Source organism: Megascapheus bottae, chromosome 7 (genome assembly GCF_031878675.1).
Source record: "Megascapheus bottae isolate mThoBot1 chromosome 7, mThoBot2.hap1, whole genome shotgun sequence".
Classification (NCBI taxonomy): domain Eukaryota; kingdom Metazoa; phylum Chordata; class Mammalia; order Rodentia; family Geomyidae; genus Megascapheus; species Megascapheus bottae.
In genome coordinates this window covers 11607133-11626591 of record NC_143515.1, presented here as the reverse complement: position 1 = coordinate 11626591, position 19459 = coordinate 11607133, and the positions used below count along the sequence as shown (strand labels likewise).

At 41.9% G+C, this 19459-nt stretch overlaps 1 protein-coding gene across 2 annotated transcripts in view; it reads left to right on the top strand.

Annotated features, from left to right (window-relative positions):
• The window catches only part of Aff3 (ALF transcription elongation factor 3), a 539479-nt gene extending 529870 nt beyond the window's left edge, over nt 1-9609 (top strand). For both annotated transcript variants that reach the window (XM_090336509.1, XM_090336510.1), the window contains 5 exons: nt 1131-1202; nt 2604-2697; nt 4549-4598; nt 4710-4933; nt 7134-9609. In XM_090336509.1, coding sequence (XP_090192635.1) covers nt 1131-1202; nt 2604-2697; nt 4549-4598; nt 4710-4933; nt 7134-7255 — 562 coding nt within the window. In that variant the 3' untranslated portion in view covers nt 7256-9609. The remainder of the gene's footprint in view (nt 1-1130; nt 1203-2603; nt 2698-4548; nt 4599-4709; nt 4934-7133) is intronic.
• Nucleotides 9610-19459: the final 9850 nt, after the last annotated feature.

Here is a 19459-nt window from a genome sequence, read left to right as displayed (position 1 = left end):
GCCTGGGGAAAGGAAAGTGACATCGGGTAGTTTTGAAGAAAGAATAGTCAGGACTCTTGAGCTGAAGCCCCATGACCAACAGAAAGCATGCAGAGGGGGTGGGGAGCTAGAGGTGTGACTCATGTGACAGATTGCTTGTATAAGGCTCTGGATTCAACTCCCAGTACCGTACTTCAGAGAGACAAAACCATGAGAATTATGGCGTAGCCTAGTGGTAGAATGCTCACCTAGCATGTGCAAAGCCCTGAATTCAGTTCCTCAGTACCACATACACAGAAAAAAGCCCACAGTGGTGCTGTGGCTCAAGTAGCAGAGTGCTAGCCTTGAGCAAAAAGTGTCCAAGGGCAGTGCCCAGGCCCTGAGTTCAATGCCCAGGACAGAGAGAGAGTTCAATCCCCAGGACACACAGAGAGAGGGGAGGAGGGAGGGAGGGAGGGAGAGAGACAGAGAGAGACAGAGACACAGAGAGAGACAGAGACACAGAAAAGAGAGAGAGAGAGAGAGAGAGAGAGAGAGAGAGAGAGAGAGAGAGAGAAATTTTCATCTTAAAACAGTGAATAAATAGGAGGTCAGGTTTTAAAAGCTCATACCTATACCTACTGACTGCTCAGGAGCCCACCTGAAGGATTTCAGTGTGAAGCCAGCCTGAGCTGTAAAGTTCTTAAGACAGACTTCATCTCCAAACACAAACAACAACAAAACCAGAACCGGAGTCCTAGCTCGAGTGGTGGAGCTCCAGCCGTGAGTGAAAAGGCTGTGGAGAAAGAACACACGCAGAGCTCTGAGCTCAGGCTCCAGTACCACACACACACACACACACCACACACACACACACACACACACACACCACACACACACACCACACACACACCACACACACCACACACACACACACACACCACACACACACACACCACACACACACACCACACACACCACACACCACACACGCACACACCACACACTCACACACACACCACACACACACACCACACACGCACACACACACCACACACACACACCACACACACACGCGCGCGCACACACACACACACACACACCACACACACACACCCACACATACACACACGGTACATTTATTGATTCCTTCATTGTTTTGGTTTTTTTAGGTATGCTATGAGACTAAAAACTCACTCAGGCCCCAATGCTACTCCAGAGGACAAACAACTAGCTGCACTGTGGTGAGTGTAACCTCCCAGCCCATGCTTTCGAGAATAAGCCATGGCCTCTGCGTCACTGGCTAGTCAAGTGCTGAGATGTAGAATGTTTCCCTGGCAGTTCTAACTTACAAAGCTCTGTGTAGTTCTGATGGACAGCAACAATCCAGACCAGTTTCCCTGTGGTGTCACACAAGAATAGAATTCACTGTGATTAAAAACTGACAGGTAGGTTACACAGGGATAGTATTTTTTTCTGTACATGTGTGCCTGTGTGTTAAAACCAGGTAGGTCCCAGTTAAAGTCATTTGAATGGGAATTTTGCCAATGGAATTTCTCCTTCATGTAACAGTTGAGATGCAATCTAAATAACTCATGTGTTGCTTGACTGCCAGATTCGTAGGAATGAAAACAGATGACTCACTATGTTCACCATTCACAAAAGCAAGGAAAGCTTGCTTACACTTGGATAATCCAATCATTTCTTTTAAAATGTTACCTAATATATAATATATTTCTCTGTGCCTGTAACAATTATTCGCAATAGTATTCTTCGGGTCACCTCAACTCTCCCCAAAACACAAGACACCTTGCTATTGGTTCTGTCAACACTTTATTCTCTGAAGGTTGAGTGAGTATTAGAATTTAATGTGAATTAAAGAGTCAAATGCAGTCCCCCCAAAATAATAACCATAAAAGACCAAAGCGAAGCATCTGGGATTGTTTCACATGCCACAGCAGCCAGAGCCTGGAGAGTCAAGAGCAGATTATGAAGCTGTGTTTGGTACATTGGTTTATGGGCCAATGTATATGAGCCATTGGTATACTGAGCTCGTACTCAATTCCCAAATAATTATGAATAAGAAGGGCCAAGGAAGTGAGGCTGAATCTCAGGAACCTGCTACCTGTGTCATTTCTTGACTGAAGTATCATGTTGCAATAAGTTAATGACAATAATGAGTATTTTACTAGAATACTAATATGTAAATTATGTCGAAAGTAACCTAACGAAACTATTCTCAGCCTAGTGTTGCTATTACTTATTGTTCACTTTCATTGAGATAAGTATAGATTAGTAAAATGTGTGTCCCATGTGTGAATACAGTAGCTCCCCCAGGAAAGCAGTGGAAGCTGCTTCCTTTTACCTCTAGTGGACAGAGACTGCCCTCTAGTGGTAGACAAACAAAACTGCCAAACCTGTTCCCAACAAAGAAACCTTAGAGCTATAACACCATAATCTTAAATTTAAGGAGCACTTCTTTGAAATTTGGGGGTGCATTTTTGAAGAAAAGAAAGGTCAAATACTCACTGACATATATGTTCAATGAAATACATAAACATTGTATAGATTCCAAGCACCCTAGAATGACAAGCTTATGAAGGATATACTTTTGTGTCTTGCTCATTTTTCCTCTTCGGTTATAGTTATCGATGTCTGGCTCTCCTGTACTGGCGGATGTTTCGACTCAAAAGGGACCATGCTGTGAAGTATTCGAAAGCACTTATTGACTATTTTAAGGTACCTTCTGGCAGAAGATTTGCCTGGCTCCTTGTATTCTGTTGATTTCCTGTTAGGGGCACACTAGAGAAAGCCTTTGAATCCATTGCATTGGGGGAAATGCAGGTTAGCTGTGGCCTTTATAATAAACCTGGCTTTTAGGGCTCAGAAAAGGGGTTTTGCGTACACAGGAAGTTTATTTGTAATATATGTTGTAAAGTGAACCACCAGTTAAGCAATCTCATTTTTTGACATCTCTAGATGTCTTCTCAGTTCCTCTATAAAAACACTACTCAACAGTACTCTAGATTCCTTTTGTCCAACTTTTGCTTCTTCCGGGTCTCTGATGACCAGGCTCTGCTAGCGGTCTCCTGGGCTGTGTTCAGCATATGTCCTCGTTGTAGTTTTGCTGAACCAACTAGATGACTTTCTAGTCCATTAACCATCTGTGTCATAATAACAAGAACCGTCCTAAAGCCCTTAAGAGCCATACTAAAAGAGCTATTACCATTAAGACAAATGCTTGACGGCCAGGCTCCAGTGGCTCACACCTATAATCCAGCTTTCTAGGAGGCTGAGCTCTGAGAACTGCAGTTCAAAGCCAGCCTGAACAGGAAAGACCATGAGACTCATCTCTAATTAACCACCAAAAATCTGGAAGTGGAGCTGTGTCTCAAGTGGTAGAGCACTAGCCTTGGGCAATCCTGCTCAGAGACAGCATCCAGACCCTGAGTTCAAGCCCCCAGGAGCATAACACAGGACAGAACAGAAGGTCCACTTTCTAGCTCACCCCCAAACATATCATTTTTGACATGTTTTACAGCTCATTCCTGTGTGTGTGCCTTGTAGGGTGCCTCAGAGTCCTGAAAGGCCATTTCTGGACATTTTGCCAATTCTACACTAAAACCGAAGCAAAACAGTCACCACTTCAAATTCCTTGTACACAAAAGGAATGTTTTGTGGGGTGGGAAGAGAGGAAGAACCAGGCCAAGGCTATTTTCTTGTCATACGCGCCACAAAGTTCTTTCCCTTGATACACCTGCAGGTCCAAGAAAGCAATATCTGCCCTCAGAAACCTCACTGTTCCTCTAACAACTTCCCTTGCTAAAGGGAAAGCTTTCTTTTGTGTTTCTTTTCTCTCCCTCCCCCCATCATGTGTTTGCTTGATTAGGTTTTATTTATTGTTTAGTTGGTTTGATTTTCTTCCTTGTTTCTTTGTATTGCTGAGGGCTCATCCATTAAGTCTAAGTCTCTGATGCTAACATCCAGCCCATGTAACAAAGCATCCAGAATCAAAATACCTAAATCAGAAGTTCTGAATATTCTATCTGTTAAGGAAATGTGTTTTAATCTACTCTTCAGGGACTATTTTAGAGTGATTTTCAACTAATGTTGAAACTCCTTTGTATAATTACTTAACGATTTTTTAATGAGTGGTTTTAATGAAGAGGAATACATTTGAACTTCACAAGGTAAAACAGTACAATTGCAAGGGTTAAATGTCTATCCACAGTTTCAGCATATAACCCCTAATCTTAAATATAAGTCATACTCAGGGAGGGAGCAGCTCTTATTCATGGTTACTTCTCAGAAAATTGAGAACTGGACTGGTTCAGGGATTCACTAGGTCTTCAGTATTATGATTTAATTTAGTAGCTGAAATGTGCATCTGAAAATCCAGGAGAGCTCTTCCTCTTATCCCACTGGAGCACTCACAGGCCAGGCTGCTGCCCCCTCACCTCCAGAAAGGAAATAAGATAGTCTTGGGGACTACAGCTCCCCAGTTCCACTTTCTGTGAATCTGCATTTGTCAGCGTCTCGCCTGACCTCATGCAGGTGGCACTCACTGTCCACATTTTCATCTTCCTGCAGAATTCATCAAAAGCTGCCCAAGCCCCATCTCCATGGGGTGCCAGTGGAAAGTAAGTCATCTCTCCCCAACCCATGCATGCTGCTCCAGTGCCCTGCAGGGCTGCCCCGCCTCACCTGCTCCCAACCTCTCCACTCTGCTTTTTCTACCTCTCCCTTTCCAGGAGCACTGGAACCCCCTCCCCCATGTCTCCCAACCCCTCTCCCACCAGCTCCGTGGGGTCTCAGGGCAGCCTGTCCAGCAGCAACGCCCTGTCTCCGTCGACCATCGTTAGCATCCCCCACCGCATTCACCAGATGGCTGCCAATCACGTCAGCATCACCAACAGCATCCTCCACAGCTATGACTACTGGGAGATGGCTGACAACCTGGCCAAGGAAAACAGAGGTGTGTATTGGGCAGGTGGGGAGAGGAAGGGTCCGTCAAAGCATGCTGACCCAACTAGGCTTGAGAAGTCACCTGAGCTGCCAGGTCACTGCCCCAGTGTCTGGGAAAGGGCAAAGAGGAAGAGCTGTCTCCAGCTGCAGGAAAGCTTCCTGATCTCTTCCCCTCTCTCAGGTCACCCGGTGTCTTTACCTCTCTTCATCCCCCATGTAAGTGTATGTCCAATGGATTAACTAGAGATGCAGATGTGGTCCATATAGATACAGGTGGAATTGCAAGTGTAGATATATACAAGTGATTTTCTGTTGTGACCATGAACTCCTTGATGACAGAGGGTACATTTCATTCACATTTGTACTTCTGAGACCTTCTCTAGAACATAGAGCTCCAAAATATCAGATACATGTATGCATGCATGCGTGAATGAATGAATGAATGAATGCTCACTGTCAGTTGGCCTTGGTAGTAACACCTGTAATCCCAGCATTCAGGAGGCTAGGCAGGAGGTCTGAGTTCCAGGCTAGCCTAGGCTATACAATGAGATGTACCTCAAGTTTTTAAATTATCAGCAATCTTATCACCAGGAAATTACTGTTAACATAACATATTTTCCAGTCTTTCCCAAATATGCATGACTTTTCCCAAAATAATATGATAATATGCATTATACCATGCATTTTCTCATATCATTCATTATTGCAGGAATACCCTTCCTGATGCTTCTGAAGTATTATCGGTATGATGGCTACATAATTGAGAAGTGTATTGACTTCTCAAGCCAGCGCCCAGACACTTAATTATCTCTAGTGTTTTCTACTTACACTAGCTATTTTTATATGTCATTATCCATTTTTCTGCTATTCACTACTTTGAGTTACAATAATTATTCACATGTTAGAATATTCGACCAAGTGTTTAAATGTACACATAGAAAATCCACACTGGATTATATTACATATAAATATGCATACCTGCACCACATGTACAGTAGGCACTTTTTATTTCTGAACACACTAGGTCTTTCCCTTTTTTACACTTGATTGGTATTGAATCAAGGATCTCATACATACTAAACACTCTCTACCATTGAGCTACATCCCAAGCCTTTTTTCTTCCATGTTAATAAATATATCATCATTTGTATTCCTCCCGATTCTTTTTTAAATATAATTTTATTGTTATCATTAAGCTGTTGTACAGAGGAGTCGCCATTTCAAAACTCAGGTAATGAGTACATTTCCAAGAGAATGTCATTTTGACTTATCTGATGATTGCATTCTTAGGAGGCAGTTACAGAAGCAGAATTGGAGAGAAAGGTAGAGCGCTTGACTATCCAGCATGCTCTCAATCCCTGGGACTACCAGAAGAAAAAAAAATTGAATTGGGGGCTGAAGAGACTATAGATTTTTTTAAATTAAAGAATTTATTAACATTGATTTTTACTGGGATAGCACATTATGGATGGCACAGATTCTGAGTCCCCACAGGTGCTACATCCTAAAAGACCAACAGAGGTCCCAGACCATGAGAAGAAGCTCATTAGAGGAAGTAGCATAGAAGAGAATTCTGAAAATCATGGAGAAATTGAGTGGCCAAGAGGGGAGAGATAAAGGGAAAAAAAGATTTTAAAAAGGGAGGGCGGGGGAGAGATAGGTTTCTCCAGTGGACAGAACAGAAAGGAAATATACACATCTCCTTTGGGAGACCCTGAGCAAGCCAGGCTCTTGGTGGCACTACCAGCCACTTCCTAAATATCCCTTGCCAGAGGGCTCAGTGCCATATGTCCAATGCAGACTTGGCAGCTACTCCTCCTCTGCCTGTGCCCAGATTCCCCCGGTCCCCCACAGTCCCCTCCCCTCTCTGCCTTTTCCTAGCAGGACATTATTTAGTGTGTCCATATAAGCATCTTGGGAAACCTTGTCTTGGACACCAGATCTATTATTATTGTATAGGAGAGTGTGGTCTTTTTTGCTGTGTTGGACACTATTCATTCGTATTCAAAATGGCAGGTACCGTTTATTGGCTTACTTGAATTTAGGGTGGCCCTTGGACCTTATGTTGTTCAAGGAGATGCTAACAGCTCAGGATGGATCAGAAAGCCTTTCACTTCTATAGAGACCATGAAGAGAATTCTTTCTGAAGTCGCTCGCATCCTCAAAGACCTCACCTGTATAATGCTCTTAACGGCTCTCTCCGTCCCTAGAATTCTTCAATGACCTGGATCTGCTCATGGGCCCAGTCACCCTGCACAGCAGCATGGAGCACCTGGTGCAGTACTCCCAGCAGGGGCTGCACTGGCTGAGGAACAGCGCCCACCTGTCCTAGGCACCTCGCCCTCCAGCAGGTGCACGATCCACCAATGGCTCAACATTTTGGGACACTGTGCTATTGAAATCGCCAGCCACAGCATTTATCAAACTGCAGTGAATGTGTCCTCCACATCAAAACCGTGATCTTTTTCCCTGGGCGTGGGTGTTTGTATGTGTGGGTGTAAAGAGAAGCTGCCTGTGTATGTGTGCCTGAACGCATTCTCCTTGGCTAGTCTCCATCATCGCAGGCTAGACAGCGTCAGCAGAGGTCCCTGGTGAGATGAAAGACCCACAGCGCAGGTACACTCACGTTCACACACGCGTTCTTCCTATTCAATGCCGAATCATGACGTCTTAGAAAGTCCACACAAAATCTCATGGGTTAGTTAACCAGGTGTCGTGCAGCACGCCGAAAGCTTAACTGCCAGTTAAGTTGAAACCTAGCTCTTACCTTATTGATTACTTTCAGTATTAATATACTCTTTCCCAATTATTTTTATCAGTGTGTATTAATGGGTAATTGAGTAATGAAAACAAGTCAGTTATTTTCGTGCCAGATGTTTACTAGATTGCATGTAGCCAAATACCTAGCCCAGTCCTACTACCTTCCTCCCACCCAGCATTATCCTCGGCTCAACACATTAGAAGCAAATGCACCAGTTCCCACAGCTTCTTACCCCTGGCCCAAATAATATGAAAATCGCACCACCATCTGGTCAATTTAACCCACATTAAAGCAACGATGACTGTTTAAGAGCTCAGTTCAAAGTTGAAATCTACACCTGTGACAAGCCTTCCAGGGCACATTCATTTCCTCCTCTTGCCACTGTGACTCTGTGGCTGGAGAGCCACGTGGCCTTTGCCTCCGTATGTACCAAGTTTTTCTTCCCATGGTAGCTTTCTTGCCACTTTTCTTGGGCCAATAAGGACATTGTCTGGAATGTCCATTGCTAGTAGTCTACCTGTTGCTTCTCAGGCTGAGAGCTGTCATTCTGATGCTGTGTGATCCTCACACCCCTGCAGAACATGCCACTGCCAGCCTTGGATGCATTTTGACGGGGATATTTTTCAAGCTTTCATGAACAAGCTGCTTACCAGGCGGGGGGAACTTATTCCTGCAATTCTTATAATTCAGTTTGGAGAAGCAGCAACCAGAGCACCTTGTTTAGAACTTGTGTCCCTGGTATAGGTATGTTTGCATCTTTCCCTTGCCTCTTTCCTTTTTTTGCCTTTCCATTCTTTTCCTTTCCCTTCTTTTGTTTTCTTTCCTTTTGAATTAAGTTTACATTTTAGATTTTCAACATCTCGTTTACAATTTTTGTCTCATTTATTCGTTTTATAATGTTTTGTCATACCCTAGCTTTAGTTTTCTTGTTAAATGCATTTGGATAAGAAATATTGATAAGAAGAACACATAACATCCTTGAGTTACTTAACAGGAGTATAGCAGGTCAGTGTGAGAAAGACAGGTGACACAATCTCTGAGACAGTGTATATTGTTCAAGACAGTGGTGGCACAAAATGTGTGTGATCTATCTCACTACATCCTCATGTTTGGTCACAATGTTCCCATTTTTGTCAGCCTGATCTGTAGCTGGCCAGTAAGATAACTGGGATTCCCCTGCTCCAAGTACTGATTCCATATTGTGCAACTCATTGAACAATTGGTGATTTGAGATTCATTGACAATTAGCAAATAAAAGCATTTTGGCTTTACCCTTAATGCACTGAGAATATTAACAGTACAGGTTGAGTGATCCTTATCCAAAATACTTGGTTTTAGATGTCATATTTCTTTCTCATTTTGGAATGTTCACATTAATATAGTTATCTTGGGGATGGGTCTCTAGTGGAAGTCAGTCATGTTTTATATGCTTTTAGGCACATGATCAGGAAGTAATTTTATACACTGTTTCCAAAAGTACACACATCACATGAGGTCAGGGTTGAAACATCACTTAGAACATCATATTGATGTCTAAAATGTTCTAGATTCTGGAGCATTTTGGATTTGGGAATTTTAAGTTGGGGATATTCTTTTCATCTCTGTCACTAACAGTTAAGTTTGGGATCCATCCTGTGTTGGAAATGGAAATCTAACTTAAGAAACTTGGAATTACATATGCCCAGCAGAACTGAGACTTTGTTCTACTTCTTGGTGAATTCTGGTGACAAATTGAAATTCTCACCCAAACAGATGGCTCTAGGTGTCTGCCATGCATCCCTAGAGAGCTTTTCTGCCCTTGCCCATCCTGAAAGTGGCAGGCTTTACTGTGACATCCATGTTAGACTCCCTAGGAAGCCCCATAAAAGGCTGGGGACCGGAGTTTCCAATAGAACTAAAAATGGTTCCTTTCAGAACAGTCAGAACACCCATGTGTCTCATTTCATTGGCAGAGGATGTGGAGCTGCACTTTTTGATGGATTCACCATAGAGTGTTCAGAACAGAAATCATCTCCTGAATATGGCTTGTGAAAGTCTGTCATATCATCCCTTTTCATTAATTGGGTACCAAGCTGAAACATTTTTGTGTTTTCTGATTATAAAATTGATATCTGTTTATTATTAAAAATTCAGGCAAGGCAGAAGCACAGAAAGTGTCGGTCTTTGGTCATCTGAGTCAGCTGAAACAACCACAGCACATGTTTGAAATATCCAGAAATATCACATTGAAACACACAGTGCTTATCTGGACTTGTCAGGATGCATTCTTTCCTGAGAAGTTTAACCAAGTTCAGCTCACCTAATCTGCCATAACTTAAAGAAAGAATACTGGGGCCAGGAGTTTGGCCTAGTGGTTAAAGTGCTTGCCTAGCATGCACGAAGACCCAGGTTCGATTGCTTGGTACCACATACACAGAAAAAAGCTGGAAGTGGTGCTGAGGCTCAAGTGGTAGAGCTCTAGCCTTGAGAAAGTCTCAAGGACAGTGCTCAGGCCCTGAGCTCAAGCCCAGGACTGGCAAAAAAAAAAAAAAAGAATACTATCCTGTCACACAATAGAATTTTTTGTGAAAGAGAGCAGCCCAAGTAGATCAGACTTTGGCATGAGGCATCACCCTCCACACAGATCAGACCGTGTGTGCCTAGGGAGAGAGGAGGTTTGCTTAAAGAAATTTTTTTTAAAAATGCTTCTGAAAACTTTCACATTGCAAATGGATTATGCTTGGACCTACTATCTAAAGAGGAGTGTACCAGAAAAATAAACTGAAGCATTGAAAAACTTGTGTACTAGATTTGAACACACAGAATGCCATGCAGTGAGACTTTCTGCAGTAAAACTTATTCTAGTATGTCCAACAACGATGTGTGTTTCCTAAAACAGTGATGTGTACATTTCTGGCTCCCATACATGATATACACAGTTTGTATAAATGCATACATTTAAAAATATATATGTACAATACAGCTAACATGAAACTGTAGTATGCCTGGCAGATATGACTAGTGCCTAATATTGAGTATATGTCACTTCGTGTTCATGTCATCTTGGAAGTGCAGACATTGTTATAAAACTAATCAGTGCAGCCACATTATTTATGAATCACATCTTTGAAACTGTGCAGTAGCATATACATATATATTTTTAAATAACATTTTTCACAGTTTTCCAGAGTTGCTGTTGAAATCTGTATCACCAAAAAAAAAAAAAAGATTTTTTTAATGATGTAGACACTCTTCAGACCCAGTATTCTGCGTGTGATTTCCTGTTTGTGGATACCCAAGAGACTTCAGCGGTCACCAGCCTTAATGCATGTACAGGATATTATTGTGACTTAATTTATCTGCAGTTTTTAATCCATGTGAAATTGGAATTTATAAATGGACTTGGATTAAATATGTCTGCCTTTCTAAGGTTGCAAATGTTACATTAAATGATTTATGTTGTACATGAGAGAAATCGAGTTGTATGTTTAAAAAAGAAGTCCCCCAATTCTGTGACTATTTTACAAGAAAACTTGAGAATCAAAATAGGTTCTCATCAACATTCGCTTTGCAGCTGGTGTCTTTAAAAACAATTTTGTTGTTTCACAAATGCCTTCAGTATGTCTTCTTGGATTATCTTTGCAAAGAAAACTGGTTTTTTTCTCCATATAACTGTTGTTTAGAATCTTCCTTTTCCATATCCCAATACAGAGAGAGAGGTGGGGGGTAGGGAGGAATCCAAAGCTTGAGACTTTCATCTTAGTGACTATGTGCATGCCTTTTCTGTTCCAAATTCTTTAATGGCACAAATTCAATTCCCTGACTAGTGTGCCTGGCTTTCCCAACTCAAAGCAACAAGGTGGAATCACACTTTCAATATTTAGCTGAGTAAAATAAAAGAATTACGAACTCAAGAAGATGGAAATATTAGACCTGTGGTTAACATGACAAAGCCCCAATATGGGCGGGTTTTGTGACTCTTGCTTTCCCTCCCATCTCTTCCCTTTTCCTTCTCCCCAAACCAATGAACAGAAGCAGAAGTAGCCACTAAAATGACCACTTCACTTTATCCAGTCTGTATTGCCTTGACCTTTCCCCACTACACTGTCTTGCACTGTTGACATGTGACTAGGGAGAGCACACTGAGAGGGTCTGTTTCCAGATGGGCAGTTCGTTTGGAGTTCTGGACAGCTATGGAGAAGTGCTCAACAGAATCCTGCATTAGGATGGGGGACTTGGTTGTGCTTGTTCTAGGAACCACTCAGCTTGATGCTTTTGCAGAGAGTGAGAAATGCCCTAGTGGTTTTTCAAATAAGAACTATCCTTCTCTTTAGAATTTATGTGCATAGCTACAGCCTGTTTCTATCAGAATATTTTTTAGAAGTACCTCATTTTTCCATATAACCTCAATCAACCAGAGTCTTAGAAGATGTGTTTTTATATACAGTCAGTAGCTGCATCAACTACATTTCCAGCCATTTGGAGCCAGAGTTTAATTCACTGTGTGCCTATTTCCACAACAGAAAATTCTGGGAAAAAAAATAGCACCAGAAATGCTCAGACTTGGGATTTCTTTATGTTCTCTTTGTCCAAATGATTCTGTATATATCATCTGAGGGGTTAACCTGTTTGCATGGCCTGAGGAAAGTTATAAAACTCTGTTCTCAAACTAATTACATCTGGCCATGGTTTGGGGTTTTTTATTATATTATTTAATTGGCACTGGGACACAGCAGGAGGTCAATTCTGGGTCAGCTGCATAGGGAGTTAGAGTCACAGCACTTAAAATAATGGGAATCAGGGGATTAGACCTCTAGGTATACCACCAAATTTAAAGATATTGATGTGAAGACTGGATTTGAGGCCCTAATTGCAAGTCAACCCAAAGACTAACAGCTGTCTCAAACATCGCAAGTGTGGGTGGGGCCTAAGAAAGCTAAACCAAGTGCTCGTTTACTGTTCATTTTTCAAATCGGAAAATCTCTTCAAGAAATAATTTGTATCCAGATATAAAGTAAGATAACATCCATGTTTAAGATTTTTCAAACAATACTGGTAGTTGCCCCTTGATCATTTTTGTCAGGTTTTTTTTTTTGTATAAAACAAAACTGAATTTCCATCCAATATTTATCATCTCTTTTTTTGTAACTGTCCAAATGAGCACAAAAACGCTGTCAACACTGAGACACATTGACTGTTTGACTAAATAGCATTCCATCCAGAGTGACCAAAGGAATTTGGTGTTTCAAAAAACATTGCTCATGTCTCTTCTGCTGAATTCATCAGATAGCACAAGGGCTGCAAGCATGACCATGAAGCTGAGATGTCAATTAATTCTAAACATAGCATCTGATCTTTAATTACAGACTCTTTTGCAGGGGCACCAGCCACCACTGAGGTCCGTTAGAGTGGCAAATTGGCAACTTTGAGACTTTCCTTGAGTAATTGCAAGCTATTCATTCCCCCAAAGTCCCCAAAATATCGTTGTTGTTGTTGTTGCATTATGTTTTTTTTCCTTCTAAATCCTGTGAGTTACCTTTAGTATATTGGCCTTTTAGTAGAGCCATTCCTGCAGACCATGAAAGTTACAGAAATAAAGCTGCATTGGCTGACATTGGGATCAGACTTCTGGTACATAACTGGGTACCACAACATACCTCTCCTTAGCTGTGCTGTACCCAGTCATGGAAGAAAGCTCCTCTCCCTGCCTCATTGTCCTCTGTGAGATGACATGACACCTCACTACCTCGTTAAGCAAGTGCTAGCATCAACAGATTTGGTCAAACATTCCTGGGTCCCTGTATTACTCTCAGAATATGTAAAAACAAATGCAAAGCAAATGTACTCTATCATCAGGCACCAGATACACAAGTGGGTAATATGGGAAACAGAACTTAGTCCTAGTATCTAAATTAACGCAGAGTAGCCATAACCCCCACCCATGGGCCAGAAAGGAGAAAAACATTCAGGGTGATCAGTGACTAGACGGCTTCTCCATGTGTGCTGTCATCACTTGGTGTCCTTGCTGACAGGAGGCAGTAATTCTAAGAGAGCTAGAACAGCAGATTTTCCACCCTCCTCTTTGCACCCTCACTTTGTCTTTCCCTGGCCTTAAGATATTCTCCAAACAGAAAGGAGAAGTAAAAATGATCTAACATTTCTGTGGTTTTACACAAGGCTAGTGTGTCTTCCATGTATTCCTAAACCAATGCTTTGGGCTTAAGAAAGCACCTAGACTACCAAATACCACATTTTCCAACAGCACCATGAAGCCAGGGGTCCTTAGCGCTGTCTCATTCCCTGCCCTATAGGTTGTCCTCTGGAGACCAGGACACTGAGTTCTCCGTGTGACTCTGATGCCTCTGATGCTAATTTGGGAGGGAAAACAGCTGCTGTGGGAGGTTTGTCGGAGAAAGGGGATCTGTCCTGAGGGACTTGAGTATAATGTGCATGTGCTTCAGGAAAGAGGAAACCTCTCTCGGGAAAAATGGGTGACTTTTTCTCCAGCGGTTAAGTCGTTGCCTCAATCTAATCACTTAATTAGAGAGAAATCTTAGTCAGTACCAGGAGAGAGGAATGCGAGCATTGAGAGGAACTCACTGACTTTTGAGATACCCAATTAGACACTGAACACTGTGGTGCCAACATCTAACAAAGATGAAATCCAGCCAGTGACCTAGATGTTTCAAGCCCCTGGAGCCAACACAGTAACAGTCAGATAAAACTTTTACTCCTTATCTAATATTTCTATGGTCAGACACAAGGTTAGTGTGGCTTCTGTGTATTCCTAAGTCAATGCTTCAGGCTTAGCCAAAAGAATACTGAAATAGTCTTTCAAAAGGTCTTCACACTCAATGGAAATCCCTTTCCCAGCTTTCCCCTAGTGAAAAGGAAAGATGGCCAGAGATCCTGAGATACTCAAACTGATCTAAGTCCAGATTGTTTCTAAAGTTCTCTTCACAGGAACCCAGCACCTCAGCCCATGTGAATTCTAGACATTTAAGTAAAATAGAATTCTAGAGTGGTGATCATATGCTCATTAACTAAACACTAAACCAGCCTAAAAACTTGAACCTCCACTTTTCTGAGGTCAGATGTCCTGGGACAACATAATAGCTACTTGCTTTTACAGTTCTATAAAAATGTAAAGCCTCTCTCATGGAGTCTCTCGTCAGTGAAGGAACTGAAGAAGGCACCCTTCTCTTCTGCTGGGTCATCTTGAAGATGTGTTCATGGAACTGGTAATCCTAAGTCAATATTCTAAAATTTTGTCAGGACAAAAATCAACTCAGCCCTAGGAAAACTGTCAGCAACTTGGGTTCATATTAATTTCCCAAGAGACTCTGTCAATGCTTCAGATTCAACAGCCACAAAAACAAATGACAGGGCCTGCACATCATCTGCTCCTCCTACAGGAACTACTTCCAGGACAGTTTTGAGAACTGAGAAAAAGTGTGAAGAGGACAATGCTGTTCGATGATAATTCCACCTGTGAAAATGCACATCTCATAATATTGTGTTTGTCAATCTCGGTACCATTTCCCTAGTTTGTCTTGTCATTTCATATTAAAATAGCTCATGCCTTTCTGTTTTGTGATATTTATTTGGGGCTTCTTGTTAGTGTATTTGGATATGATTGTGAAGAAAAGCTCAGAATCTGTGTTGATCATAACTATTGTGATCCAAGTAGTTGTAGCAATCACATTCAAAGCATCAACATTATACATGCTACTACTGATATTAGAGTACACTCATCTGTGGTGTCCTGTGTGGGATTAAAAATCTCAACTCAAGATATTAATACTTGTCCAACTTCCCAGGTGGATTTCAAGGGACCCATCATAAGTGGATCTCACCTCCCAGGCTGCTTCCAAGATGCTTACAAGCCTGGAACCTAAGTTTTCCCTTTGGTCATTATTCAGATTTGTGTAACAAAATGAAATGCTAAATCAGTTCCTGTTCTCTTTTTCTCTCATAGAAAAATAAAAGTTTCTCCTGAACAGCTGACTGTTACATTGCAAACAAAACTCCACACTCGATCTGTGAATAATCCAATTGTGAATTATTCTGAAGTATTAGGAAGGAGTGGAGAGCATATGTAATATTAAGAAATTGTCAGCCAGATGCTGGAGTCTTATCCCTGTTATCCTAGCTACTTCAAAGGCTGAGACTTTTGTTTACTTTTTTATCAATCATTAGACAATGAATTGTTTCCACTTCTATGTTAGTATGAACATTCATTGTACAAGTTTTCACGTGAAGGTATGTTTCCAGGATTTTTGGGTGTAATAACCACCCTAATAAGTGTGAAATAGTATCACATTGTGACTTTAGTTTACATTTCTAATGAGCATTCTTTTGTTCATATATTTTTATTGTAATTAATAGAAGGGTTACATTATATTCACCAGATAGAAGGTACATTACTTCACAAACATTGATACCCTTTCTCATGACTTGGTCCCCATTTCACCCCATCCCCTCCCCACTCATCTTGATTTCCCTCCTTCCCTATCCAATTTCAAATAACCAATTAAGCATATATATCAGATAACAAGGTGAAATATTGTAACAATATGAGATAACCAAGGGACAGCAAAAGAGATGAGAGATAACATAGTACATTAAGGACAACAATCACTCATCATGTAGCTTTTGTTTCTATATCCTGGAGGTCTTTTCATTTAACGTCATACTATGTGGCCTTATGTACCTCGATTTTGTTCTATTGTAAATCTCTGCTAGGAGAGCCCAAGGTTTCTACTGATTATGACAAATGAGGGAAACCATTGAGCCTATGTTCCTTTGTTGAACATTCTTTTTTATGCTTCTTGTCCATGTTTTTGTCTCCCCTAGAGAAACACTTTTTCAAATTCTTTGCCATATCTAAATTAGATTGTCTCTTTATTGTTGGGTTATGATTCTTATGGGTTCTGGATACTAGATCCTTATCATGATTGTTTTTTCCATTCTGTAGAGGATCTTTTCATTCTTTAAATAGTACCTGTTGCTTGTGTATGCGTTGTGCAAACAGTTTTAATTTTCGTGAATTCTAATTTATTTGACATATTGTCTTGTGTGATTTGGTAACACATAGAAGAAGACTACTTTGCCGGATACCGGTGGCTCACGCCTAAAATCCTAGCTACTCAGAAGGCTAAGATCTGAGGGTCACAGTTCAAAGCCAGCCTGGGCACTAAAGTCCATGAAACTCATCTCCAATGAACCACCAGAGCTCAAGTGGTAGAGTGACAGCCTTGAGCTGAAGAGCTCCGAGACAGTGCCCAGGCCCAGAGTTCAAGCTCCACAACTGAGAAAATAAAAGGTTATAGAGATTGTTCTTTTATTCTTTTCGTGGCGTTTTAGAACTTTGGCTACAGGTTTTGTTTTTTTTTTTGTGGCCCCCTGCTCGCTCCGGCCCCGCTCGCTCCGGCCCCGCTCGCTCCGGTCAGGCTCGCTCCCTCGCGCTCCGGCCACCACTCGGTTGGGCTCCGCTTGCTTGCTTTCGCTCTCTGTCGCAGTCTCCTCTCTGCCACTTCCGGCTTGGTTGTGTATGTGGGATACCGAGGAATCGAACCCGGGTCCTTGTGCATGCTAGGCAAGCACTTTAACCGCTAGGCCAAACTCCCGGGCCCCTGGCTACAGGTTTTAGATGTATGATCCATTTTTACTTTCTGTAAATGTGTGAGAAAGGCATACCTGTTTATTCTTTTATGTGTGGATATTTCAATTGTTTCCAGACCAAAAATCAACTTGGATGAGCTTTTAAGGTTTACTTCTGAACTCCCAATTCCATCCCAGGGGTCTGTAAGCTTACCCTTTGGGCAGGACCACACATCCTGATTGTATAACTTTGCTATACTTGAAATTTAAACTTGTGTGTCCTCCCAATTACGGTTTGGGGGTTTTTTGTTTGGTTTTTGTTTTGGATTTTTCTTTTAGACTGTTCTGAGCTAGAAGTGCTCACTTTAATTAGCTGTCCATTGTACATTAATTTACAGGTAAAGCAGATGACCATCTATCCCAGTTTACAAACAAACACAATGTGCCTTAGTAGCTTGACTGAAAGGACTGTATGGAAAGTGCAGAATGACCTCATGAGCCTCCTACCACCAGCCAAGTCTCTTCCAGCTCTCCATCCCTGTCCTCCTGGAGACAAAGCCAGTATAGGGTAACTGGACAGTGCTCTGATGCCAACACCAGGCTAGAGATTTCATGTATGCAATATTGGTTTCTCTAAGCCAAGGAAGCCTGGAGAAGGAGACTTCAGGAGATACCTCAGGTAGGACTATGCCAAAACAGGGTCAAAACAGCTCTCTTTCATGTAGCATCATCAGAGTGTCTTTAATCAAGCTTTATCTGAATGTGTCTTTAACCAAGAAATGGTTCCCTCCCGGCACACCCCTTTCTCTTGTGCCACAGGCAGCCTGGATCCCCACTCCATGAATATAAGAAACCATGGTGTTCTTCTACATGCAAAAGCACACATCTACGTCAACCTTGCTACATGAGCCATGTGGCTCAAGTGGTAGAGTGAGAGCCTTGAGCTGAAGAGCTCAGGGACAGCACCAGGGCCCAGAGTTCAAGCCCCACCACCAACAAAAACCTACTTGAGCCATTTCCATGCAGAAATACCATGGAGTAGGAATTACTTATAGCCCTTCTGGTGGATTCTCCAGTTTCTGTCCATTTTTCTGCTCAGGATCTGCACAGTTCCCTGGCATCATTTAGTGAGTGCTTCATCCCTTTAGAATATGAGAGTAGCTGGAACTCATTATCTTTGGGGGGAAGCCCTGTTTTAACCTACTATTAAGTAGAATTATGAATGGATGACTCTGAGAAAGGCCTAATTTGAACAGTGCCTGGCAAAGTAGCCATCCTTAAAGCAGGGGGCAGGGCCAAATATAGGGTAACGATGTAACTGCCATGGAATATGGCTTTGACCATTCTTCAGGAAGTTAAACAGTTGCTATACTACCAGAAACACCTAGGTTTATGTTCACGAGAATTGAAAATGATCCACACAGAAATCAATACCAGACAGGTGGAAAGAGCCCACATGTCAATCAACTGACAAATGGGTTAACAAAGCAGGTATAACCATTCAAAGGAACCAAGAACACTGGTGCACACCTCATGGAGATGAACCGTGAAAGCACTGCATTCAGTGCAGGAAGCATGAATGTCTGTCAGTTGTCTTTTCCCAGCTGGAGGAATTGCCTGTGGTAAGCTCATTTTTGCCCATTTTATCCTGATGGGGAGTAAATGAGACTGTTCTTTACTCAGGTCGTGTCGATGGAGGCATGACCTTGTAAACATACATAAGCCCTGCTGCACTCTTGACATTAGAAGGGTGAATTTTATAGGCGGTGACTCCTATTTCAATTTAAAAGATAGCCAACATGTAGTTAGATTTAAGACTTCCTAGTTGTATTGTTGCTTGTATAATATTTCTTGAGTTCATTTGTCTTGCAGATCAGATCTGAGGATGTAAAACATTTGAATCTGGTTGTGTGTGTGTGTGTGTGTGTGTGTGTGTGTGTGTGTGTGTGTGTGTGTGTGTGTGTTTGTGTATGACTATCTCATATGCCAGCAATAGCAAATGTGCTCACTCTTGTGTCATAATTTCACTTGCTATAAATTTTTACAAAGCTAAGATCCCACTATGTTGCCCAAGCTGGTCTCAGACTCAAGTGCTTCCCCTGCGTCAGCTTCCCACTCAACTGGGATTTTAAGCCCCTGCTATGAAACTGGGATCTATATTGTAACTCTAGTAATATTTTTTCTCAAAACTTG